Below are 26,572 nucleotides of genomic sequence, written 5' to 3'. Positions count from 1 at the left end.
TGCTCCCTCAAGAGAGTTACAACTCCAAGACTAGTCCGACGCGGTCTGTACCTGCAACACATGAAGACTCCGGTTGGTAGGAGCTCCGCCTCCGACGATCAAGTTATTATCGGTTGAAGAATAGGAAAAGGTGCAGAAAAGGTAAAAGTGAGATCTTCTCGGATTCCGAGATCAGATGTTTTCTCTGATGTGAGGGAAAGTAGGTATGATGCAATAATTGAATGTGTCCCCAAAATGGGGAAAATCTCCCTATTTATAGGGTCATTGGAAATTGCGCCCTCTCCTAGGTCATTGTGACCTAGATTTGGTGGGTTGCCCCCGTTTTGGCGGCTTTTTGGGGAATTGGGCCTTGAAAGCCGCAATTCTCCATTGCTGACAGTGGATTTCATGTGTTAGCTTGCGAGTGACCCTGTTTGGACCTATCTTGGGTAGACATGTGTCCCCATCTGATTGGACCACATGGCGGGGTAATTTTACCCAAAACATTTTCTCCTCACAGATGTCACATGGCGCACCATGTGGCATCTGTGACACTTGTCACTTAGTTATTGGTGGAGTAGTTTAAACTGTTCACCTTCTTGGGAGATTACAAGGTTACCCCTGAATTACCCCTCATTTTTTTTGCATATTCACGAAAACATACTTGAGAGAATTTGAGACTTTTCTGAGAGAAAACTGTCATCTGTTGTTTGCTTACAGTCCGCCTGCTACAACCGGTTCGTGTAGTCTTTCAACAGTACCTTCACACAAGGTAACCGTCTGCTTTTTTCTCTCTCAAAATTTTTGCTTTCCGCCCGTGTTTGCTTTTCCTTTTCTTTATGAATGGTTTCGCAAACACACACGGCACGACCTAGGATAGTCGTCATCCGGTCACTTGGGACGGCTGAATCTAGGACTAGGGTGCCGCCTGCCCCATTATGCATTCGTCCCCAAATCCGCCCGTCTCTATGTCTGTGCAGGACACTATGGCCAGAACTAAGAGGACTGCTCAGGGTTCTAGTGATGACGAGGTCGAGGGTCCTATTAGGGTGCCCAGGAGCGAACTCTATTACTATGAGCCTGACCCCAGGTACGCCGACGAATGACTCCATCTTGGAAGAGTTTGAGAATGGTCATGATGGTGGGGCGCCCAAATTTGGACAGGGGTCATCCCATACGGATGTCACCTCAGGAGGCTCTAAAACTAAAGAGGGGTCGTCTGAGAGGGGTGAGGAATTTGAGGGAGAGTCCGCCTCCTCTGAAAGAGGTTAAGGAGAGGTGTCTTCCTCTCTCCAAGAAGAGTTTACTCCTTACTTTACTCATATATCCGCTGCAACCCAGAAGCTCATGCGGAAGAATTTGAATGATTTCCGGGACACCTATGTGATGGGGGGCGGATATGAGATTAATGTTCCCACCCTAGATGACACAGTCGTCTGGCCGCTTAACCAGAGCTATGAGGATTCAAGCTTTGGGTGTTATGCGGCAGCAATACATGCGGGCCTTTAGTTTCCCTTGGATCCAGCTGTTGAAAGGATCCTTGATGGTTACCGCCTGGGGTATGGAAACTAGCCCCAAACTCTTGGGTTAATATATTGGGCTATGTGGCCGCCTGCAGGATGCAGGAGGTAGAACCAAGTTTTGAGGCTATGTGGCCGCCGACGAAGGTGACGACGATGTGGGGTTGAGTGTTTAAGGTTTGTTCGGCGGGGGTGAAGAGGGTTTTTGACTTGGGATTCGTAGAAGACGTCGGCTTGGACGGCGATTGCGCGGGTGGTGGTTGTGGTGGCGTTGGAGTTGATTTGAGAGATGAGTTGATCGACGAGGGTTTTGGAGGAAGGAGAGGTGAAATCGATGACGAGTTTAGTGCCGAGTGAGGCTAAGTGGAGTGCGATTGCTCTGCCTATTCCTCGGGATGCGCCGGTTACAATGGCCACTCTGTCTTCGAGTGTGTTGGTTGAGGTGGTGGTGGGGGTGGAGGTGGATGCCATTGTTGTGGAATTAATGTTGATGTGTGGTGAGAAATGAGTTAATTGGGAATTTGAAAAAGAGAATAATACAATTTTTTTTTTGTTAATCTAAAGTCGTCAACTGATTTTAGGAGTATTTTTTTTATAGAGGAAAGGGGGTTAATAAAAGTCAAAAGAGAGTTTAAAAAGTTAAGTTTTTTTTTAGGTTAGTTTGAGCTAGTGCTTATGCTTTCCGTTTAAGGGTCTGTTCTATTTATCTTATTTTTAGTAATTATTTTATGTGTAATAAGTTTAGTTCAAAAAAATAAGTTTTGATAAAGATTACTCAAATCATATACTGTAACTAATATATAAAGCTAAATTTTTAGCCAGACCACGAGACGACGACATTTGGCGTCCCAACTTATAAACTAAATTAAGTTTTAATAAGACCTTCTTTTAATTTTTTTTTATAAGGCCTAATAAGATCAGGTAAGTTCATACGAAGTATAATATATACTTCGTATATGATAAGTTAAAATCGGGTGATTTCCATTAAAAAATGCTCAAAAATGTTAAAATTTCCGAATTACATCCTTTTTACAAATAATTCCCTCCATATAGTCCACATCAGCAAATTTGTCGTGTATTTTTTTTATTGGATTAATTAGCGGTTCAACATGAATTGTAAAAAAAAAAAAAAAAAAAAAAAAAAAAAACTCATATAATTAAATTGCAATACATCACAAATCTTGATTCAGACAACAATTTGATCAATTCCCATACAAATGCAATCAGCAGTTCAACATAATTTGTTTGGTCTATCTTCAAGTCGGAAAAATATTATTGATCTCTTTAGTCTCTCTAGTCTACTATCATCCTAAAACCCCAATGCAGTGTTTTAGGGACTAACATTTCAATAGCTTCTGAGAACTCTAGAAAATCATTCTAATCAAATTGTTAAGTGAATAGACATAAACAAGCTTTTTATCGAATAAGAATGCATCACAATACAAGATTAAACCAAATGTTTCTGCACCATCATTTCCTATATGTGGCTTTCTAACAAGCTTCCTATTGTGGGAAAGCTTCCGGGTCCAACAAAGATGATGCAATTTGGAATCATAAAATAGCATGGTCAACTGAAGGGCTAGAGACTTAACAAGTATTCGTATGAGGATTTAAGACATAGTCTACATTTAGGGGGCTAAGTGTGCTGATTATTGTTAAAGGGAGACATGATTAAATAAGCACAATATAACTATGTAACTAACCACCCAAAAGAAAAAGGAAATAAGATGAAAACAACTTCTCACATTATAAATTGCAAACAACCATGTCTATTGAGAAGATAATAACATACAAATCTACCAATAACAGTATGCACTATAGGAGTTAATACATAGCAAAACACACATAATTAAGGTCACAACCCGAGCTTGCAACTATGTACAAGATGAGCCAAGTTGAAGTCAATAGCTAAAGGGCGGGAGAGTTAGCTGAGTGCATTTCTAAAATTGCCCCCCATGATACTCTTTTAAACCATTCATTCTTTCAAAAAATATCAAAGGAAATCCTAACAAAGACAGTTTATAAACTGATCATATTCAAATGAATCCATCCATTCATTCAGAACCAGCAGGTTTCTAACAAATACTCATAGAGCTCAACTTAATGCAGTATATGATCTATCACTACTTACCTGTATAAACCCGGCTTCTTTCCTGATGAGTAGTGATCACATTCTTCATCATGCAGCCAATAACTGACGTAGGAACTAAATCAATTGCAAAACAATGCAGATTTGACATTTGTTACCTTAGTAACATACCTGCTTCAAGATAACATTTAAAGCTAAAAGAAATCCAACCCCGCTAGTAATTCTCTGATTTTTCTGTAATAGCAAATTAGCAAATGCTAGTTGAACCATTTTGTGATCATGTCTACAGTAAAATAGATAGAAGAAACACATGATATAAATCAAACCAAAAAAACAACCCATGATGTAAACTGTCTTATAATTCTAGACAGGTAGCTAAGTCTTATTTGCTGATACTCATTATCATTTCTGATAAGGTTTATTACAAAGAGATAACAACAATAACAAACAAGCAACTAATTCTGACAGTAACAAATGTATGTATCAACACAAACAACTAATTCTAACAATGTAAGTATGATCAACACAAAGGGCCCACCCCAAGCTTGCTTAAAAAAGTAAACATTATAACCGTCCAATCCAAGGGCCTTACAAGAATCCATACCAGCTTATTTTTGACAATGTTTGTCTCAATGACTCAATGCAAGCAACTAATTTTCACAATGAATGTACCAACACGAGCAGCTAATTAATTTTCACAATGTATGTACCAACACGAGCAGCTAATTTTCACAATGAATGTACCAACACGAGCAGCTAATTAATTTTCACAATGAATGTACCAACACGAGCAACTAATTTTCACAATGAAGGTACCAACATGAGCAGCTAATTTTCAGTGTATACACGAGCAGCTTATTCTCCTAATGTATGTCATCCATTCTGTTCACCGTAAAGAAAAACTGTATGAGGTGATATAAGGCTTTGAACATAGTTGACCGCTGTCTCCTGGGGTCCAAAACCAACAAGCCTCCGTTCAAGTGGAACTTGGCTGCTGAAGTCAACAAGTACTAGCCAGTTAAAAGTGAACATCATAACCTCATTAGCCTTGGCAAGTCCACAACAATTCCAATATTCAAAGCTCATATTACCGCGAAACAACCTGGTCCATGATTCCTTCACATCATATTCTTTCATCATCCACATCTCAACTTCAAATCGACCATTATGATAAGCCCAAGCACACAAGCGATCACTCACACAACACAAACTAAAAGCAGAACGAACGAAATCAGGTTCCCCAAAAAAGACAGACGGCAATTCCATATATTTGAGACTACGCCGACTAACCAAATTAAAGGCAGCAATGCATTTGATAGAACATCCTAATCCTAACAAACACCCCAATGTAAAGCTTGATTGACCAGTGTTCCACTATGTATATACCAAGCATCTTCAAATGAAATTGGCGGATTTCTTGGCAATGTTTGCAGTGGAACCCAATTTCCAGTGGAAGATTCATAGACAAGTACAAATCTCATTCGAAAATTAATGGCAACAATGAAGAATTCCATATGATCCTGGGTTGAAACACAACCAAACCCAAAACTACAGTCCTTTCCAGCTAAATGATTACTCTGAAGAACCAATTCTTGAGGTTGGCGAATCACAACATAACGTCTGTTACTCGATATAAACAACTGCCATTCTTTGCAGACCCATTTGAATCGGAGAAGTGGAATGGCAGAAAGTCTTGGAAGGATTTTAGTCAATATCACGTCTGTCGGAATTTCTCTGTTCTGGGTTTCTCTCGATATGATGTGAGTCGGAATTTCTTTGTTCTGGGTTTCTCTCGATATGATGTGAGTCGGAATTTCTCTATTCTGGGTTTCTTCGTCGGCGTTTTCCGGCGGAGAAGACATGGAGTTGGATTTTGGGGGGTTTGATTTGCGGCGGAGAGTACGGAGGAGAGAGAAAATGGTGGTGGTTTTGGCGGCAACACTACAGTAGGAGTGTAAGAGCTGCTTTTGATCTAATAAGGAAAATTACTGAAAACAAAATTGCAATGGAAACAGGTCCCGTACAACGCACGGTTATTACTAACTTTATGTTGTAACAAATTGCAATGCTAATTTAATAATTCTTTACATAAATAAAGGTATACAATTTTTATTATTTTTATTTTTAAAAAACAAAGTTTAAGGTCTATTAAATTTTTTGTTAAAAAAATGAAAATTTTGATTAATATTTGTGCTATTATATATTAATACGAATATATATAGTACAAGTTTCTAAAATGAATTTTCTCTTTTAAATTGAAATAAAGTTCAAAAATAGTAAAGTGAAACAAAGTAAAAATTGATAATATCATATGAATCTTCGATAGTGGTATTATTTTGATAATGGAAAGAATATTTTTGTCAATCGGGAAAGAATATATCATGGGTTATAAATAGTTTTCTTGAAGTTTTTGGAGAAAGGGAAAAAAAAGGAAAAATGGAGGGAAAATTTTTAACCTATAAATGACATGTGTCATTTCTGATTTTGTTTTTAGTATAAAGTTATTGATTGATAAGGCGGTCCGTGAGTATCAATTTTTAATTATTTAAAATAATATATAACAACACAACTTTCTTCAATTTTTTTTACTTTTTTTAATGCATTAGATCACTTTCACCGCCACATATGTCGATACACAATTCTGCCATCAATATCTTTACATTCATACGAAAATAGCATAAAAAATATTATTATGAAAATGTACAATGTCTAAGCCATTAATATGAAGATAATAATAATCACATTTATATAATTTGAATATATATTAGAAACAAAATTTGGCAACTCAAAATCACAATTGAAGTAACACTTGCTCAATCAAAAATGATATTGCTAATATTATCTATCTCTCTCTCTATATATATATATTTTTTATCATTTTTTATTAAGATAAATATATTTTTTTTTACTCCTTTGTTAATTGTTATGACTTATGACGTAAGATTAAGTATCTTATGTGTGTGTATATATATACACACACATAAGTCATACAATAATGAAAATAAATACAAATACAATTATAAAAATCACATTTGTCCAAGCCTTAATATTAATACAAATATTTAAAATAAACATGATTATATAAAATAAATTGTTCAATACTAGAGAGCCACAAGTAGGGATGTCAATATTAAGTGGATATCCACTAACCCGCTCCACCCGCAATAAATAAATGGATGAAAACCCGAATTAAATGGATGAAAAGCGGGTGACGGATGAAGCGGATGATGGATCGAATCGGATATGGATGATACTTTTTTCACCCGCTAATCATCCACCCACCCGTTTAACATATATTAATTTTTTAATCTAAGAATTTTAATAATAAAATCTGAAATGTGCAAGAAAATTATATGTATTTTTTTGTTGCAAATTAATTTTTCAAACAATATATTGTTATTGTTTCCTTTTTAATTAATAAAATTAATAAAACTATTGTACAAATAACCGAAAATTAAAGTTATGTGAGTTTTTTTCAACTTTAATACTCATCCATTAGTCATCCGCTCCACCCGTTTCATCCGCGGATGATGGACGGATGGATATGGATGATGGGTGAAGCGGATGATGGATGGATGTGGATGGAGCGATTAGAGTAATGGATGGATACGGGTGAAGCTCCACCCGATCCAAATCCGATCAATTGCCATCTCTACCTCTGGGAATCGAGGAGGGAAACTCTAACCACTTGAACTATCCCTCTTCACTCTCATTTTATTTATAAATATAAAAGTACACAAAAAATTTGTCAAAAAAAAAAAGTTAATAAAAAAAAAAAAAAAAAACCCACTATGGACACACTAGGAGATAACACATCATTTTTGGTGTGTCTTTTAATTGCTATATTGTTAATGATAAAAATAGTTATTTTGATTTACAACCATTTCTTAGAAGATCTAAATTATGAATACAAGTATTAAACACCTTAAAACTAATGGCGTCACTTCTAAGTAGTCATCTTGAAACCTGCTAGGTCATTAAGATCGACAAATTTGTAAGATGAAAGTTCCAAATTTATATCATCCCTAAACACAAGAGAGCCCTACGCACAAGAGAAAAAACAAAAGAAAAAAAAAAATTCAAACGAACATAATCTTCTTAGTTGGGGAATGGATACTTTTGGGCTTGGATGTACGATCATCTTCATTTAGCCACCAGCACATAGGGATGGCAATGGGTGACATGGGTCCACGACCTTGCCTAGACCCTATCATACTCTACCCTAAGATATGGGTATAGGTCTAATTTTTATAGACCTTATGAGTACGGGTAGGTTATAAGTATAGGCGGTACTGGATAGGGTAAGGGTTCAGGTACAATGTATTCAGACCCAGACCCTATCCGTGGGTCCATCAAATCTAGACTCTATCTAGACCGGTCCAATTTATCAAATTATATTAAAAAAAAAAAAATCAAAGTCAAATAATACTTGTAAAACCCTAAGTATGAAAGGAGCAAAAAAGTTTCACAATGTATATACAAACAATCATCTATTCTTCTTGGTCCGCCTTGTGGCTCTTTAAACACCAAAAAAAAAATCGATCCAAATAAATTCATTCAACATGTAAGTACATAAGATCCTAACTACATGTCCAAAAGGCTCCTATGAAGCTATAAGGCATACGAACTTCTAGAAAACATCTACAAAAGCCACACAGTACCAAGTACCAAATATTTACTCCTTTATAAACTTTTCTCGCTTGAAAACTGATCTAAGATCATATGAAGCCGAAAAGACATGCACAAGGCAAGCCAAGTTGAAGCAAAATCTCTAAACTTAGCCTTCCTAGGAGGCAAGGTAGTACTGGTTGCCCATGCGGCGCTTAACGGCTGAACCCCTGAATGATCTAAGAATTAATTTTTGAAAAGGGAAGCATACAATCTTTCACAGGGAACAAAAAACAAGACATGAGCTCAAAAGAAAAACTGTTGATTTCACATAAGGAGGTATAATCCAACTCCCCCCTTTAGCAAGCCATAAAAAGAAAAGAAAAACTATAAGAAGACTTCTACAATAAAGGAAAAGAAAAGTTCTCAAACTATCTGCATCATTGCACTTTGCAGAGGTTGCTATATGTACTTGGCTCTTCTTGTGAATAATATAACACTCTTCATTCTCACAATGGATTTCTAAGTATGGCTCACTCCACACCTTAAACCAAAGACTGAATCAAATTCCCTTTAAAAGTGTTCCCGGGTCCTTGAATTGTAAATTTTGAAGGATCCGACTCATGGAATATACCCAAGTCAGAGCAGTAACCAAGCTAATTAGCTCAAGTACTTGGTTGAGGTCATAAATGGAGCATAAAAGCTGTGTTTTATTCTTGAGAAAACTATAGCTGGCTCATATTTGCACCTATAGCTTCAGCTTATATCAATTAAGCTCTATAGCTGGCTCATAGTTGCTCCTGAAAATTTTTCTTTTCGTCCAATTCCCAGTATAAGTCCAGCCATAAGATGATCCCAATCCTAACTTCAACCAGAAGTCACTCTTAAACTTGTTTCAAATTTACCAATATAAGTGCCCATATCTCATAATAGTATCAATACCATCATAAATCAAGCAGTCTGTACACCTAGTAACCTCAATAAAATAAGACACCACCCAATTCAAAGCTTAAAACCCACAAAACCCAATCACCAGGACCACTCAAAGCGATTTGACATAGACAGAACTAAGGAAAGGAGGGCAAAAAATATATGAAAGTAAACCAGAAGTCTTACTTGTTTGGCTGTTCCTACACAACTCTTGTCAAAAAGTGCCGAGCCTAAATTAAATGAATTTCTGCTTGATGAATGCAAGAGAAAGAGAGCTTAATAACTTCAAAGACACCCTAGCTAGTCATCCTAGAAATTTTAACAAAATATAGAAGCCCTAAAAGAGTTCTTGTTTTGCACATTTAATGATCATATTCTTCATCCATGACACAAATAGTCTGCTACACGTCAAGCACCCAAAAATTGATGTAGGAACTAAGTAATTACATCAATTGTAAAACAATGCACATTCGACATTTGTTACCTTGTTAGTAACATACCTGCTTCAAGATAACATTTAACACAAGAAATTCTGCTAAACCAAATCCAACCATTTTGTGATCATATCTCCAGTAAAATAGATAGGAGAAACCACATGATATAAATCAAATCAAGAAAACAACTCATGATGTAAACTGTCTTATAATTCGAGACAGGTAGCTAAGTCTTATTTGCTGATACGCATTATCATTTCTGATAAGGTTTATTACAAAGAGATAACAACACAAATGTAACTAATTCTGACAGTAACAAATGTATGTATCAACACAAGCAACTAATTCTAACAATGTAAGTATTGATTAGGGGATTTTTATCCTCCAATCACCGTCTGACAAGTGGACCAACCAGGTTCCGCCACGTGTCCTTCACGTAGGCCAATAGGAGCCTGCCACGTGTCAATCACAGATACGTCCTCTGCGGACCAATTGAGACACGCCATGTGTCCACCCATGCCAAATGGGAAAACCGGCCACCAAGGCCCAATCCTGTTTAGAAGCCCGGTCAGCCCTAGGTTTACCCTAAACCTAGAGAGTGGCACGCTTCTCAAGACTATAAATACTCCTCTTAATCCTCATTAAGAGGAGAGAGAAAAAGACAGAGAACTCTAATAACACACGGATTATACATTAAACACTCTCACCTAGAGAGACTAAACCACTTTAATTTCCGCACTCATTACTCCTTAATCAGGTACTAACTTGACCGTTGGAGGCGGAGCTCTCAGGAGTCTCCGTTATTTTGCAGGTACAGGCGGCCGGTTCCAGTCTCGGTGTTGTAACTCTCCCGCAGGACATCAGAAAACCCCGAAACATTTGGCGCCGTCTGTGGGGAGAGTACTTCTGAGATGGCATCCAAGTCTGTACCGACTCCTGAAGAGAGGCGTCCCCTAAACGACCCTCAAGTTCAGTCGGACCATGACACCGAAAGTGAATTTGAAGTGGAAACTCATACAGCTCCAGACGGGACCCTAAGGGCCCGACGTACCCGTCATACCGAAAGGAGGGAACGGGAGCATCTTCAAACAGGAAGCGAGCCAGCAGGCGCACCGCCTGCTCGGCAACAGCCGACTGATGGGTCTGCTCCCATCACAAGGAACGAACTCATGACCTTCATGAGGGACTTCAAGGGAGAGATTCAAGAGTTGATCAACAACAAGCCGCCTGCTTCAGTCAGAGAGCAGTCGGCCAAAAAACCTTCCACTTCACTGAAGAGGAAGCCAGTTCAAGGGCGAGAGGCGACTCCTCATCCTAAATCCAAGAAGCGGGAGCCACTTGCTCTTGATTTCACAAAATTCCGTTATCCTACGGGAAATAGGAAACCTGTTCGTCACATTCAGGCGGACGGGTCGAAGAAAACATACACAGACGCTCGTCTGCTGTTAGAACAGAAGAAGAGTGACCGACTGTCAGAGTCGGCTTCTACTTCAAATTTTCAAGAAAGTTTACAAAATACCTCGATGCGGCATACTCAGTCGTACCATGAGAGTCAGTCAGGCGGTACCTCCCGTCAGTCCGGCTTTCATAGTGCTCAGGCGGTACCAAACTTACCGTTTGTACCGCAACAACAGTATTTTATGCAGCCACCTCCATTTGGTGGACCTGCAGCAAAAAACGCCCAACCTATGGACTGGCAGCTACGGTTGCTTAGACTTGGTGAACAGCCGTCGGCCTTCTCCAAGGAAATTACTGAAGCCGCTCAGCCGGCCAAAGTAAAAAATGTACTAGTAGGCGCCTATGACGGCACTACTAACCCAGAAGACCATCTGATGGCATTCACCAACCTGATGTATCTTCAAGGGTTGGATGATCCCACTTGGTGCAAGTGTTTCCCAGCGACTCTCAAGGGAATCGCACAGCAATGGTTCGGCAACCTGCCGACTGGTTGTGTAAACAGCTTCAGGACGCTTGCTTACTTGTTTGCCTCCAACTTCGCCATGAACATCCCTGCGAAGAAAACGACCCTTGATTTGGGAACAATTCAGCAGGGCGAGAAGGAGGGGCTTCGTTCTTACATCAGGCGGTTCAACCTGATGAGAATACAGATTCAAGGGTTACCGGATGAGGTAGCTTATACTGACTTTTTTAGAGGTCTCAAAGACGGGTCTACCTTCAAATTTGACTTAGTTCGAAAAAGGGTGGCGACTCTTCAAGAGGCCTTGATTGAAGCAGAAGCCTATATACAGGCGACTGATCTGTGTACGATAAAACAGTCGGACGGGAAAAGGTTCGACAAAAGAGAAGGACGACAGAAACAGTCGTCTAACAAAGATGAGAAAAGAAAAGAGGTCTGGGCGGCCGATTCCTCTAAACAGCCGGCCCAGAAAAAGAAGAAAGAATTCAAACCATACTCCCCAAAGTATGTGTTTAACAAGGATAACCAGTTTATCCTAAAAGAAATAAAGGGACGGTTCTCAATTGAGAAACCGGTCCCCATGAAGGGTTCTGCAAACAATCGGAACCAAGACAAAATCTGTGCTTATCATGATGACGTTGGTCACCACACCAATGACTGCATCAGTCTCATGCGGTACCTAGACCGCTTGGCTGAGCAAGGTGATCTTGACACTTATGTCAAGAAATCTACGGGGAACACTTCCTCCAAAAAGCAGTCGGCCAAAAAGAATCAACAGGCCGACAGCTCCGATACAGATGATGCAGTCGTCTACACCATTGCAGGCGGCTTCTCAGGAGGCGGCCCCACTATTAGGGGCAACAAAGATAATATAAGGCGGTTAGATGTAAATTCCGTTCACCAAGAACGGCCGTCCAAATATACATTTCCTGAGATTGTCATCACTGAAGAGGATCTAGGAGGGGTAAGGGGGCCGCATGACGACCCTCTCGTTATTGAATGTAAAGTGGCCAACCAGAGAGTTGGCCGAATCCTCATAGATACCGGGAGCTCCTCAGATCTCATCAGCAGCAAATGTCTGTCAAAACTGAAATATCAGACGGACTGCATACATCCGGCCTCTCACCCTTTAATAGGGTTTGGAGGAGGAGTCGTCCACCCACTGGGACGAGTAGATTTACCCATTCGCCTGGGCGAAAAAGGGGAAGGACGACACATGGTAGTCCGGTTCCTAGTAGTAGAGGAACTCTCGGCCTACAACATGATTCTGGGTCGACCAACCCTGAATAATTCCAAGGCTGTTATAATCCCGTCTCTTATGCTGCTTAAATTTGAGAGGGATAATGGAACAGTCGGCTCCCTAAGGGGAGATCAGAGGATGGCCCGAGAGTGTTATCTCTCGGATGTCAAGCCCACTGTTATGGCCACTGGGTCAAGTGGAGAAAAAACAGACCTTGATAATGTCAAGGAGAGTGCGCCTGTTCAAGAAACAGGCGACAAAAAGAGAAAGGCGTCCCAGACAGAGTCCGCAAGAAAAGCAAGAAAATAGCAATCATTGGCAGAGGAGCGGCCGGATGAGTTCCGCCCTCAGCCGGCTGGTGAGCATGCGGACCTGATCTTAGACGACTCACGTCCTGACCGAACAGTCAAAGTTGGGACGACTGCTCTAAGAAACCTTGGTGACGACTTTCACAACCTATTGAAAGAATACAAGGACATCTTTGCATTTGAAGTCCATGAAATGCCAGGCATTAGTCCTGATCTGGCAGTACATAAACTCGCTGTGGATCCGAAAAAGAAGCCGGTACGGCAAAAGAAGCGGAACCATGGCGAAGAAAGAAGTCAGGCGGCAGCCGCCGAAGTTAAAAAATTACTTGATGCAGGGTTCATTCGGCAATGTTACTTCCCAGACTGGGTTGCAAATGTGGTTCTTGTTAAAAAGCCGAATGGTACCTGGCGAATGTGTGTAGACTACACAGACTTGAATAAGGCGTGCCCCAAAGACAGTTACCCTCTGCCTAAAATTGATAGCCTGGTCGACTCAACAGCCGGCCATGCTTTGATGAGCTTTATGGACGCCTACTCTGGTTTCCATCAAATTCCTTTGTGGAAAAAAGATCAGGAGAAGACGGCCTTCGTCACTGATCAGGGGTTATACTGTTACACGGTCATGCCGTTTGGTCTTAAGAATGCCCCGGCCACCTTCCAACGTATGATAAACACTGTGTTCTTTGATCAACTTGGGAGAAATGTCGAGGCATATATTGATGATATGATTGTCAAGTCTAATTTCAGACAGATCATCTGTCGGACCTCCGAGAAACTTTCGCCACACTCAGGCGGCACCATGTCATGCTCAATCCCAAGAAATGTGTATTTGGAGTTGAGTCTGGGAAATTTCTCGGATTCCTTATCAATCAGAGAGGGATAGAGGCGAACCCTGAGAAGGTGCAGGCGGTCATCGACATGCAGTCGCCCCGTACCGTCCGAGAGGTTCAGAAATTAACAGGTTGTCTGGCGGCCTTGGGGAGATTCCTAAGCCGATCAGGCGACAAATGCCTATACTTTTTCCAGGCAATTAAGAAAAAGGCAAGGTTTGAATGGGGGCCGGATGCTGAGGCCGCCTTCCAGAAATTAAAAGTCCACTTGCATTCCTTGCCGAGGCTGGTCAGCCCTTTGCCCAAAGAAGTACTTTACATGTATTTGGCCGTCTCTGATCATGCGTTAAGCGCTGTGCTCCTTGCTGAAAGGGACGGTTGTCAGCTCCCGGTCTACTTTGTCAGTCACGTACTGAAAAATGCCGAGTTGAGGTATCCCCTAGTGGAGAAATTTGGTCTTGCACTCTTCATGGCTGTTAAAAAATTGAAGCCCTACTTTTTGGCACATGCAGTCGTCGTGTATACAGACCAACCTATCAAGCGGCCCCTAACCGTCATGGAGTCGTCAGGACGAATGATCAAATGGGCCATAGAAATTCAGAGCCTCGAAGTTACTTTCGAGCCTAGAAAAGCAGTGAAGGGGCAAGCCTTTGCTGACTTTATTGTAGAGATGACTCGTCCTCCTGACTCTCAAGTTCCAGACCAAGTCTGGAAGGTATATGTGGACGGAAGCTCTACTTCAAATGGTTGTGGAGCAGGCGTCGTATGTCAATCTCCAGAGGGCGACAGGTTCGAGTATGCTCTACGCTTCAGTTTTCAGGCTTCAAACAATGAGGCAGAATATGAAGCTTTACTAGCCGGGATCCGCATGTGCAAGGCGGCAGGGGCAAGAAAAATAGACGCCTGTTCTGATTCGCAATTGATAGTAAGTCAGTACAATGGCGAATACGAAGCAACCCATCCGGCCATGATCAAGTATTTACAGGCGGTCCGACAAGCAGTCGGCTCCCTTGAGGATTTCCATCTGATCCAAGTGCCGAGATCAGAAAACAACCAGGCAGATGCACTGTCAAAATTAGCATCATCCGCCTCCTCCGATACTCCCCGAACTGTTTTTTGGGAAGTAATGGAGAAGAGAAGCATCGAGGAAAACCCTATTGGAATCCTAGACAGAAGCTCAAACTGGATGGATTCAATCAGGGCATATCTGACAAACGGTACACTGCCGGATGATCATCAACAGGCGGCAGCACTGAAAAGACGAGCCACCAATTTTGAAATGATAAAGGGAGAACTTCACAAAAGGGGGTACCTACAACCCTTCTTAAAGTGCGTTACTCCAGAAAAGGGACGAGAGATACTAGAAGATCTCCACTCTGGTTACTGTGCTTCACATATAGGTGGAAGGACGCTTGCTCAAAGGGCAAGGCGCCAGGGCTACTTCTGGCCTACCTTAGAAGCTGATGCTATGGAGATGGTGAAAAAATGTGACAAGTGCCAAAGGTTTGGCAAATTAATTCACCGTCCGGCTACTGACCTCACTACTATTCATAGCCCACTACCGTTTGCTAAGTGGGGCATGGACATTCTGGGTCCATATACGCCTGCTACAGGCGGCAGAAGGTACATACTTGTTGCCGTCGACTACTTCACTAAATGGGTAGAGGCGGAGGCTGTAAAGGGAATCAAGACGAAAGATGTAATTTCATTCATTTGGAAAAATGTCATCACTCGGTTCGGGGTTCCCATGTCTATGGATTTTGATAATGGTCCCCAATTTGAGACGCCTGTTCTCAAAAGCTGGTTGGGTGACCAAGGAATTGCAAACTACTTTGCATCTGTCGGCCGTCCACAAGCAAACGGCCAGGTAGAAGCCTTTAATAAAATCATCTCAGACGGTCTCAAGAAAAAGATTGAACGAGCAGGCGGCCTATGGGCGGATGAACTACCACATGTTCTCTGGGCCATTAGGACGACTGAAAAAGGGGCGACTAGAGAAACTCCATTCCTCCTAACTTATGGTGCGGAAGTTGTCCTTCCAATAGAACACTACGAGCCGACTCTTCGAGTAATGCTATATGACGAAGAGGCAAACTGGGAAGCCATGCGCTTGGCATTAGACTCACTTCCTGAAAAGAGGGGCAATGCTGTTTTGCGCCATGAGATCTATCGCCTGAGAATGACTAGATCATACAACAAAAAAGTACACAGGCGTCCACTCAAAGTAGGGGACTTTGTACTTAGAAAAATGGAAGCAGTTGGTAGGGCTAATGAGTCTGGCAAACTAACTCCCAACTGGGAAGGACCCTACCGAATCTATGAGGAAGTCAGGGACGGTACCTACCGTCTGGAAACACCAGACGGACAACCGTTGCCTCGAACTTGGAATGTAGATAACCTTAAAAAATATTTCTTCTGAATGATGTAAAGTAAAGAGCTACTTAATAAAGCTTGCACTTACTATTCAATTTTGTATTACGAGGGGCATGCCGTCTGTACCTTTACAGTCGGCTACTCTCCATTGAGTTTCACTCTCTCTTCAGAGGGGCATGCCGTCTGTACCTTTACAGTCGGCTACTCTCCATTGAGTTTCACTCTATCTTCAGAGGGGCATGCCGTCTGTTCCTTTACAGTCGGCTACTCTCCATTGAGTATTTTACTCACAATACTTAGCTAAAAAGATTAGGGCCTGGCCGACCCTGTGCCTACAGGCGGCTACCCATTCTTTTACTTAGCACCTACGTTCACCAAGAACTTACCAAGGCCGTAGGCCGAATGATCAGACCAGGCGCCAAGCCAACTGATCAAATTTACAAAACTAATACGACCTGTCCCAACATCATAGCAGGCGTCCGACGGCATCCCTCCGGATGAAATTCGTCGCAGAGAGCAGCTCCCTTTTGGGTGGAACATTGTTCTATAAACTAATTACACGGCACCTATACGACTGTCCCCAAGGGCAACCACGTAGCCGTTTTTGAGACAAGGATAACTCTATCACTAACCAAACCAGTGGTAGCAGTTGACATCTGAGTCAGATGACCGCCTGTATTACTTGGGATAAATGCAGGGGGTACCTATTGAGTTAATAGCCAACAAACATTGGCGAATCAAGGGGACTAGCCGGCCTATGCTGCCTGGTACCTCTACTTCTCAAACATAAGTGGCGGCGACTGAGTAACTCCAACGTTAACTCATAGTCACTCCTTCAAACTTGGTATGGAACCTAAAAAGTTTGAGTTGTCCGCCTGTTTTAAACAAACAAGGGCACTCAAACCCCTATTCCTACTAGGTAACCTATTGAGTTAATAGCCAACAAACATTGGCAAACCAAGAGGATCAGCCGGCCTCCGTCGCCTGGTACCTCTACTACTCAATCTAGAGTGTGACGAAGACTAAGTAACTCTTATGTTAACTTAATAGTCACTCAAACTTAGTATGGAGCCTAAAAGGTATGAGTCGTCCGCCTGCTTTTAACAAACAGGGGCTCTCAACCACTACTCTTGCTAGGTTAACAAATTACGAGTTGAAAGCCAACATTGGCAATATAGGGAAACAACCGGTACCCGCCGCTTGTTAACCTACTTAATTCCTTGGCGACTGAATAAATGGTAATACTATTTACTCGGTCGGACCGATTGAATAAATGGCCGACTGATCGCCCAGCTTGGAAACAGACAACCAGTCGTCCAGGGGCATAGGCGGACCATCCGTACCTGTCTACAATCGGCCATGCAAAACAGTCGATATAGTGTACAATGCAATATCAAATATTCAACACTTAGACAAATTTCAAGCAAAAAATGACTTCATTAATGAAGATAAAAATATTCAGAACCCCGGCCCCCTGGTCGGGTAAATACAAAAGCAAACGGCACGCAGGCCGTGGAAAGAATACATTAAGCTTAAGAAGGGGGCAGTTCGGTATTAGCAGCTACCGCCTGGTCAGCACTCTTCTTGCTAGACTCGGCTTCAGCTGCATCCTCTTTTGATGCCTTACCCCCAAGTGGCACAAGCGCCACAACCGGCTCATCCTCAACCAAGGCTTCCTCCAACGCCTCGTCCTCAGCAGCCGCCAGGATCTCTTGATTATATATTTCAGAACACTGGCGGTACGTTTTTTCCCACGAGGCAAAGTCGGCACTGGGGAAGAGGCGGCTCCAGGTCATGCGCTGGATCTGGGAAAAGTCTTCAATCATCTCTCGGACGAGCTCTCTCTTCTCTTGCTCAGCCTTCTCCGTGAGCTCTCTTTTCTCTTGATCAGCCTTCTCCGAGAGCTCTTTGGTTAGACTCTTCTCCTGGGTCACCAGGCGTTCTTTTACGTTGGCCAAGGATTTTTCCATGGCATCGTATGAGAGTATCTTTTGGCGGAGAGGTTTAAGCTCGGCCTTGAGGTTGGAGACGGTCGCCTCCAGCTCGCTGTTCCGCTTCTGGGCCGCCTCTAACTGGGCCCGGATAGCGGCGGTAGCCTGCGCCTGATAATAAAGAATATCAATTGTCAGAACTTCATTTTGGGCAATTTGAAACATTGCCTTGTCACAGTTAGAGGCGGCCATAGCTTTTGCAGCCTTTACCTCTTTGTTTTTCCGATCAAGCGGCTTGCGAAGGCCGTTCACTCGGAGCAGGGCCTAAGTAAAAAGGGAACAGACGTCAGTTTCCAAACAAGATAACAGGCGTCCTGGAACTCAAATACAAACAATGCTAAGTATACCTCAGCAAGGACCCCTGCAATCCCATCAAGGTCAAGGGTGCCGACACCCCTGACCGCCTCCATTTCAGATGGAGGAACTGCTTTGATCATGGACTTGGCTACCTCTACCAAGTCAGGTTCCTGAGGGTCGGCTGCATCAAGCGTAAAAAAGCAAGTTAGACCTAGTCAAGAAGGAAGCAAGTGAAGGTTTTTACAAGTAATTGTCCATACTTCTAGGCGGCCCCGCCGGAGTTTTAGAAGAAGTGGTCGGCTGCTTTTCAGCCGCCACTGTTTTCCTGGAAGACCCAGGAGAGCTTGCAACAGTCGTCCTCCGGACCTTGGGGTCCGGCTGTTGCGAGGAAGAAGCTCTTGGAGTGCCCGACTAAAAAAAAAAAAAAAAAAAAAAAAAAAGTTAGTATATGCATAAGACAACAACTCCTAAAAGAGGAAGAGTTTCGAGGCCTACCAAGGGTGCCCCCTTGTTGGGGGAGTCGGTACAGGACTGTTTCATGAGAGAGGCCCGCAACATGGCCGCCGCAGTCTTGGATGCTGTTATTTTACTCATGGCGTCAGCTGCAAAAAAATAAACAGCAAAGTTAGTAAAAATCTCAAGTAAACAAGGCGTGAAAAACAGAGTATTTGTCAGGCCGGCTACCTCTAGAGCACCGACTGCTGAGGCCACAGGCGGCCAAAAAGTACTCGTCATAGAGCCACTTGAAGCTCGGGACGCAGTTCAGGGGTACTTGCTCTCGTACCCCTGAAGTAGAGTTCACCCTAGTCTCTACTTTGAAGAGTCCTTTGTCTAGGATCTCTTTTTTAGCCTTTGGGGGAACAGGTGGCATGCTGCGGCCGCCTGCGAGAAGAGGCGGATCCCTATTCCACTTGTTAAAGCGTTTGTTCAGCTCCGTGTCTGAACCCTCGATGATAAGGAAGGTGTTCCGCCAATCCTTCCATTTGTTCGCCTTACCTCTCGTCATGAGGTAACCCCTATGGCTTGTTAATTGATACCAGCCGGTACCGCCCGACTTAGGGGTCCGGCTGAGATAGTTCATGTGGGCGAAAGCCTCGAAGCTTGGCTCCACCCCGTACATTTCGCACCCGGCCACATAGCCGAGTACGTTTACCCAAGAGTTGGGGGCTAACTGCCATAACCCCAAATCATACCCATCTAAAATCCGCTGAACAGCCGGATGTAATGGGAAGCGCAGTCCAGCTTTGATGGCCGCCACATAGCAGCCAAAGCAGTCGTCATCATAGCTGGTACCAGCCGGCCAGACGACAGTGTCTTCTGGATCCGGCACGAACAGTAAATATTCCGGGCCCATTCTGTGGTTAGCAATAAAGCTCTCCACTTTGTCTTGCATGGTTGCGATCCGGCCCCGGGGTACCGTGCAGTAGTAGGGGGTGTTCTCCTCTCTGTGAGAGGCGGACGGCTCCGCCCAATTGTCCCCTTTCTCAACTGCATGAGAAAGCCTTGCCTCTTGTAGGCGACTGTTTCTTTCTTCTGAGCCTGGAGAACTGTGGCCAGAAGAGCTGGACTCGGACTCGTCCTCTGACGAGTCCGAAGAGGACGACTCCTCCCCTCTCCCAGAGGGGCCCGCCTCCTCTCCCTTAGAAGGAGCAGGAGGAAAATTAGACATATCAACGGTAAGATGGGAAGGGACCACCTTGGCCCCTCTCTCAGAACTGTCGGCTTGGCAGCCGCCTCGTTTCAATTCTACATCTGGCGCCTGGTCAGATGTTTCACTAAGGAGCACCCTTTGGGAGGAGCCGTCTGAGTTTGATATCATGGCAGTCTTTTTTGTTCTGGCCATCACGTTCTGCATAGACACAGATACAGTCGGACTTTGTATAAAGGGCAAAGATGGGTCCAGAAAAGGGCAGGCGGCACTCCTAGTCCTAGATTCAGCCGTCCCCGGTGACCGGCTGATCACTAACTTAGGTCGTGTCGTGTGCTTCCGTGGTGCCATTTCAAAAAATAAAAAGAAAATTAAGAGTAAGAGAACTGAGTTACCTGAACGAGTGACGGTTGATGAAGTTCTGGAAATCCGGGTCAGTCGGCTTGTCAGAACAGGCGGTAGGCAGAAAAGGTCCGAAATGTCAGAGCAAGTTCAGGGGTCCGAATGTTCTCGCAAAGTTCTCAAATGTGAAAATGACCGAAGTCAGCACTTCCTTATATAGGCAAAGTGAGAAGGCGAATGGTCGCTTTCAAATTCAAAATGTGGGCGGGAAAATCTCTCGGCCGTTTGCAAGGTGACACCTGTAGCAGGCCGTCGCCTGTCACCGTGCGACACCTGTCACAGGCGACACGTGACCAGTCACGTGCCACCTGTGAGGGGCAAATGATTAGGGGATTTTTATCCTCCAATCACCGTCTGACAAGTGGACCAACCAGGTTCCGCCACGTGTCCTTCACGTAGGCCAATAGGAGCCTGCCACGTGTCAATCACAGATACGTCCTCTGCGGACCAATTGAGACACGCCATGTGTCCACCCATGCCAAATGGGAAAACCGGCCACCAAGGCCCAATCCTGTTTAGAAGCCCGGTCAGCCCTAGGTTTACCCTAAACCTAGAGAGTGGCACGCTTCTCAAGACTATAAATACTCCTCTTAATCCTCATTAAGAGGAGAGAGAAAAAGACAGAGAACTCTAATAACACACGGATTATACATTAAACACTCTCACCTAGAGAGACTAAACCACTTTAATTTCCGCACTCATTACTCCTTAATCAGGTACTAACTTGACCGTTGGAGGCGGAGCTCTCAGGAGTCTCCGTTATTTTGCAGGTACAGGCGGCCGGTTCCAGTCTCGGTGTTGTAACTCTCCCGCAGGACATCAGAAAACCCCGAAACAAGTATGATCAACACAAACAGCTTATTTTTGACAATGTTTGTCTCAATGACTCAATGTAAGCAACTAATTTTCATAATGTATGAAGACTATGAACCAACACGAGCAACTAATTTTCACAATGTATCAACACGAACAACTAATTTTCACAATGAATGTACCAACACGAGCAACTAATTTTCACAATGTACGAACCAACACGAGCAACTAATTTTCACAATGTATGAACCAACACGAGCAGCTAATTTTCACAGTGTATACACGAGCAACTTATTCTCCTAATGTATGTCATCCATTCTGTTCACCGTCAAGAAAAACTGTATGAGGTGATACAAGGCTTTGAACATAGTTCACCGCTTTTATTTGATATCCAAAACCAAGAGGCCTCGCTTCAACTGGAGCTCCGCTGAAGTCAACAACTAGTAGCCAATGAAAATGGAACATCATAACCTCTCTAGCCTTGGTAAGTCCAAAAAAAATACCAATATTCAAGTCTCATATCTCCATAAAACAACCTTGTCCATGATTCCCTCACATTATATTCATTCATCATCCACATATCAACTTCATATCCACCTTTATAATAAGCCCAAGCACACAAGCGATCATTGATACAACCCAAACTAAAAGCAGAACGAACGATATCAGGTTCCCCAAAATTGGGATACGGCAATTTCATAAATTTGATGTTATTCCGATTAACCAAATCCAAGACAACAATGCGTTTGTGAATAATTGCTATAGAAACACCCCAATGTAAAGCTTGATTTACCAGTGTTCCACTATGTATATACCAAGCATCTTCAAATAAAATATGCAGATTCTCTCGCAATGTTTGCATTGTATCCCATTTTCTCGTCGAAGATTCAAACACAAGTACATATCCCATTTGAAAACTAATGGCAACAACGAAGAATTCTAGACTGTCATCGGTTGAAACACAACCAAACCCAAAACTATAATCCTTTGCAGCAAAATGATTACTCTCAAGAAAAACTCCTGGAGGTTGGCGAATCACAACATCATGATTAAGAACAGGATTACAAACCCGGTATTCAAATCCAAATTTTAGAAGATGACTTGGAGATGGTAATTGACCATTAAGAGCATGAGAACGAATCAACAAAACTAAACCGTTACAAGAACCGATCAAGAAAATGGGATTTGTAGTGGAATATCGACCAAAATTGATCATTTGAACATTCTGAGAATCTCCATAATCGACAGCAGTTAATGAAGTATTATGAGAAATTGAAAGAACAGACTTCGAGGAGATATAATTTGGGTGCCGAATATGCTTAATGATGAACTCGGAACTCGAGATTAACAACTTCCATTCTTTACAGACCCTTTTGAATCGGAGAAGTGAAATGGCGGGAAGACTTGGAAGGATTTTAGTCCATATGATGTCCGCCGGAATTTCTCTGTTCTGGGTTTCTCTGTTTTGGATTTCTCTGTTTTGGGTTTCTCTGTTCTGGGTTTCATTGTTCTGGGTTTCATTGTTCTGGATTTCACTGTTCTGGGTTTCTCTGTTCTGGGTTTCATTGTTCTGGGTTTCATTGTTCTGGGTTTCACTGTTCAAGGTGTCTCTGTTTTGGGTTTCAGTGTTCGGAATTTCTTTGATCTGGGTTTTTTCGTCGGCGTTTTCCGGCGGAGAAGACATGGAGTTGGGTGTTGGGGGTTTGATTTGCGGCGGCGATTTAGGCGGAGAGAGAAAATGGTAGTGGTTTTGGCGGCAACACTACATACAGTAAGAGATGCTCTGTTTGATTTAAATGTGAAAAATTACAGAAAACTGAGAAAATAAGACAACACTATTTATATATAGACAAGTTTGGGCCAAAACGAGGGAGCCCAGAAAAATTACAGAAAACACCTCTTGTAATTTACTCGTACTTTGTTTTAAATACACCTGTACCATGTTTAATTTTTTTTTTTTTTGTTTTTTGTTTTTTTTTTTTTTTTTTTTTAAGTTTTGTAATTTGAATATGGTATGGAATTATAGATTATACTTGTAACTTTTGACATTTAATAGAAGGAAAAATTAATGGGATTAATTCAAATTTTACTTCGTCGGTCCAAATTACACTGAATTTTATTTATTTATTTTTTTATTAACTTTATATTCAATCCACTTTAATTACCAGTGATCCAATTTGATATAGCAAGTTATCAAACACATGTCAGCACGTGATTGATCTAAAAAAAATAAAATACATAAATAAAACCCAAATGGTAGCAACCCCCATTACTGACAGGCGGGCATCTAAAAAAATACGATTACAAATTGGGGGGGGGGGAGGTAAAGGATCCTGATTGAACCTTAGCTAGACCCTGATATACCCATAGAATACGGGTAAGGGCCTAAAAATTTTATACCCTAAGAATCTGGGTAGAGTATATGTATTGGAAAAAAATATCGGGTACGAGTCCGGTTATTACTAGACCCTACCCATTGTCATACATACCTGCATACTTGACATGATGACTTGATAGAGATGTAACCAATGAGCTTTGATTGCGGGTATATTGCACTCAAACAATCATCCTAGTTGGATGCAGCACGGAATAAGAGGGGTGGCACGCTCGTCTTTTAGGGATTTTCGAGGACTTGAGTAATTGAGAACCATTCAGACTCCAATAATAAATGGAAACTGAGTCACTTGTGACTCCTCAAATGAGATTTCTGACAAAATTTCAACGAGGATATGTTGAATCTTCTAGCAAAACTTGCCTTTCCTAGTTTCCCAACCCCTTTAGTTGAAGAGGCTCTTATAAGAGGTAAGATTTTAAATTTGGGGACTAATAGTACACCAAGTACTCTCTTTGTATTTTAATACTTCCTCTAATTTTCTTTTGCAGACATATTGTACGACTTAATCTATATCCTTTCGGAAAAATTAACAAAAATAATTCAAACTATTGGCTCTCTTCTCATTTTACTCTCAAGTATCACCCATCATTCACCTAAAACCTTAGCCACTTTCATAGCCAACACCACCACTACCCCTATCTCCCTCTTCCATCAAACCACCATTTACCACCATGACACCGCCTCCGTCCTCATTGCCACACCACCACCACCTCATCAGCTCCCCTCCTCTCCCCTCCCAATTGCGGCACCCCACCACCCGCCTACCTCCACCCCTTGACCCCACATACATCCCCATTTGCATCTCCTCCTCCTTCGACGCCTTTCACTTCATCTAGTCTTCTCCTTCTCCGCCCTGTCCCCCCTCTCCCTGTTCCTCTTAGACATGACAAATGGGTAATTTTGATTGAGTCTAGGTCGGGTCACTTTCGGGTCAGCTAACATTTGGGTCCCAGTCGATTCGGGTTTTGGGTATGATTCGGATCAAGTATCGAGTTGAGTTTGGGTCGGGTATGTTCGGGTCAGGTCAATTTCGGGTCAAGTATGTTCAGGTCATATTTGGGTCGGGTCAAAATAGGCCGGGTGAAGTTCGAATTTTTTTTTTATATTTGTGGATCAAGCTCAAATCAATAATTTTATATGGAGTAAATATATTGTTATTGTTATAATAATAACTGTCAATTCGATTTATGAGATTGGCTACGGTTAAAGATGAACAATTTGAGTTATATTTGGCACAAGACATTTTTAGTTCAATTATAAGGTAATTTTAGTGCGACATTTCGGGTATCAGGTCTTTCGGGTCAAGTTCGAGTATCAGGTCAGGTCAACTTCGGATCGAGTTAATTCGGGTGTCGGGTCAACTCTATTTTCGGGTTGAGTAAATGTCTGGTCGGGTCATTTTCAGGTCAATGTTTTTGAATCATTTTTGGGTCATCGGGTCTTGGTAAGGAGTGCCAGGTCTAGGTGATAATAATTAAAATAAATAAATAAAAAATACTTGCCTAAAAAAAAAAAAACTTAATGGTTGTAGGTAAGAAAGATTAATTTGAGAGGGACCACTAATAGTTAGGATTTTATTCTGATTTAAAACTTAGGGCATGTTCACATTTACTGAATTTTAGTTCAATTCAAACTTCAATCAGTTTAGTTTAGTTCAGCTCCAATCAGTTCACTTCATGTCCTAATTTCCTTCTCTCATAAAATATTCATTCCATCTCAGTTCAATTCAGTTCCAATTAGTTCAGTTCAGTTTAGCTCCAATCAGTTCAGTTCAGTTCAGCACAGTTTAGTAAATGTGAACATGCCCTTAGTTGAGTTTATAATGAAAAGGAGTTTGTGTTTTGGATTATTCTTGTTAATTTTTCCTATCTTTTTTTTGTTTGTTTTTAACTTTTAACATATTTTTCACTTTTTTCTCTCATTAGTAGTCCCCTCATATCATATTTAAATATTTTTTCATATTTACTATCCACTCTAGCTTCTTATACCACTTTTGGGGTTTTCGCATTTTTTACTCTTCAAACAACCATTTTTCCATTATAAAATATTTTCTTATTAATTAATATAAGTCAGAATATGCAAATTCAAACAATTTGATGAATACTTAAAATGACCCTTCCAAAAAGAAAAAAAAAACAAAAAAAAAAAAAACAAAAAAAGGATACTTAAAATGAAATTTGCTAAAGCGAATCCAATTTCCAACCAAGTAAAAATATTTATTATTATTATTATTTGGTTTTGCTATATATAATAGCAAATGTTAAGCTAGTTGAACCACCTTGTAATCAAATTTGCAATAAAAAAGTATTTACACATGATATTTTATCAAACGCAAAAAACAACTCATAGTATTCATTGCAGTAACTCCAGTAAGTAGACAAGTAACTAAGTTTATTCACTAATAACTAATGTAAAAAGTAGACAACTAATGTATTCTCTTTGATCCAAGTTTATGATAAGAGGGGATTCAACTGCACATTTTGTATCATTTCGATCACTAGCAAAATAAGGGAAACTATCTTACAGTTAGTGAGACAAGTATTAACTTAACATATTATCTATACCAATATTAGACATGATAGAACAATAATCTAATAATATATTCAAAGTGTTTGAAAGACTAACATTGCAATAGCTTAACATATTATCTGCTATCATCTGTTTCATTTCATTAGCTTCTATCAACTACAGAAAATAAATCTACTAGTGATTAAATTGACATAATTCACATAGATCAAGCCTTTTATTCATCAATACCTAGAGATGAAAACAGTTGTACAAATTTGACACATACCCA

General features: G+C 41.6%; 1 protein-coding gene across 1 annotated transcript; it reads right to left on the bottom strand.

Moving 5' to 3' along the window:
* Positions 1 to 21,689: 21,689 nt before the first annotated feature.
* Positions 21,690 to 23,064, bottom strand: LOC110691611 (F-box protein CPR30-like). Its single transcript, XM_021868566.1, has 2 exons — positions 21,917 to 23,064; positions 21,690 to 21,807 (listed from the first exon to the last, which is right to left on the bottom strand). Exons 1-2 carry the CDS (start codon positions 23,062 to 23,064, stop codon positions 21,690 to 21,692), a joined length of 1,266 nt encoding a protein of 421 aa, XP_021724258.1.
* Between the last annotated feature and the right edge of the window lie 3,508 nt (positions 23,065 to 26,572).

Source organism: Chenopodium quinoa, unplaced genomic scaffold, assembly GCF_001683475.1.
Source record: "Chenopodium quinoa cultivar QQ74 unplaced genomic scaffold, ASM168347v1, whole genome shotgun sequence".
In the NCBI taxonomy this organism is placed as follows: domain Eukaryota; kingdom Viridiplantae; phylum Streptophyta; class Magnoliopsida; order Caryophyllales; family Amaranthaceae; genus Chenopodium; species Chenopodium quinoa.
This window is presented reverse-complemented; position numbering and strand designations above follow the sequence as displayed.

What these genes read in the sequence shown, in the direction of transcription:
- LOC110691611 (XM_021868566.1), bottom strand. Translation starts at nt 23,064, where the DNA reads ATGTCTTCTCCGCCGGAAAACGCCGACGAAAAAACCCAGATCAAAGAA. An exon ending in GTGAGGGAATCATGGACAAG is followed by an intron (nt 21,808 to 21,916) that starts GTTGTTTTATGG and finishes TGTTGACTTCAG; the next exon opens with CGGAGCTCCAGTTGAAGCGA.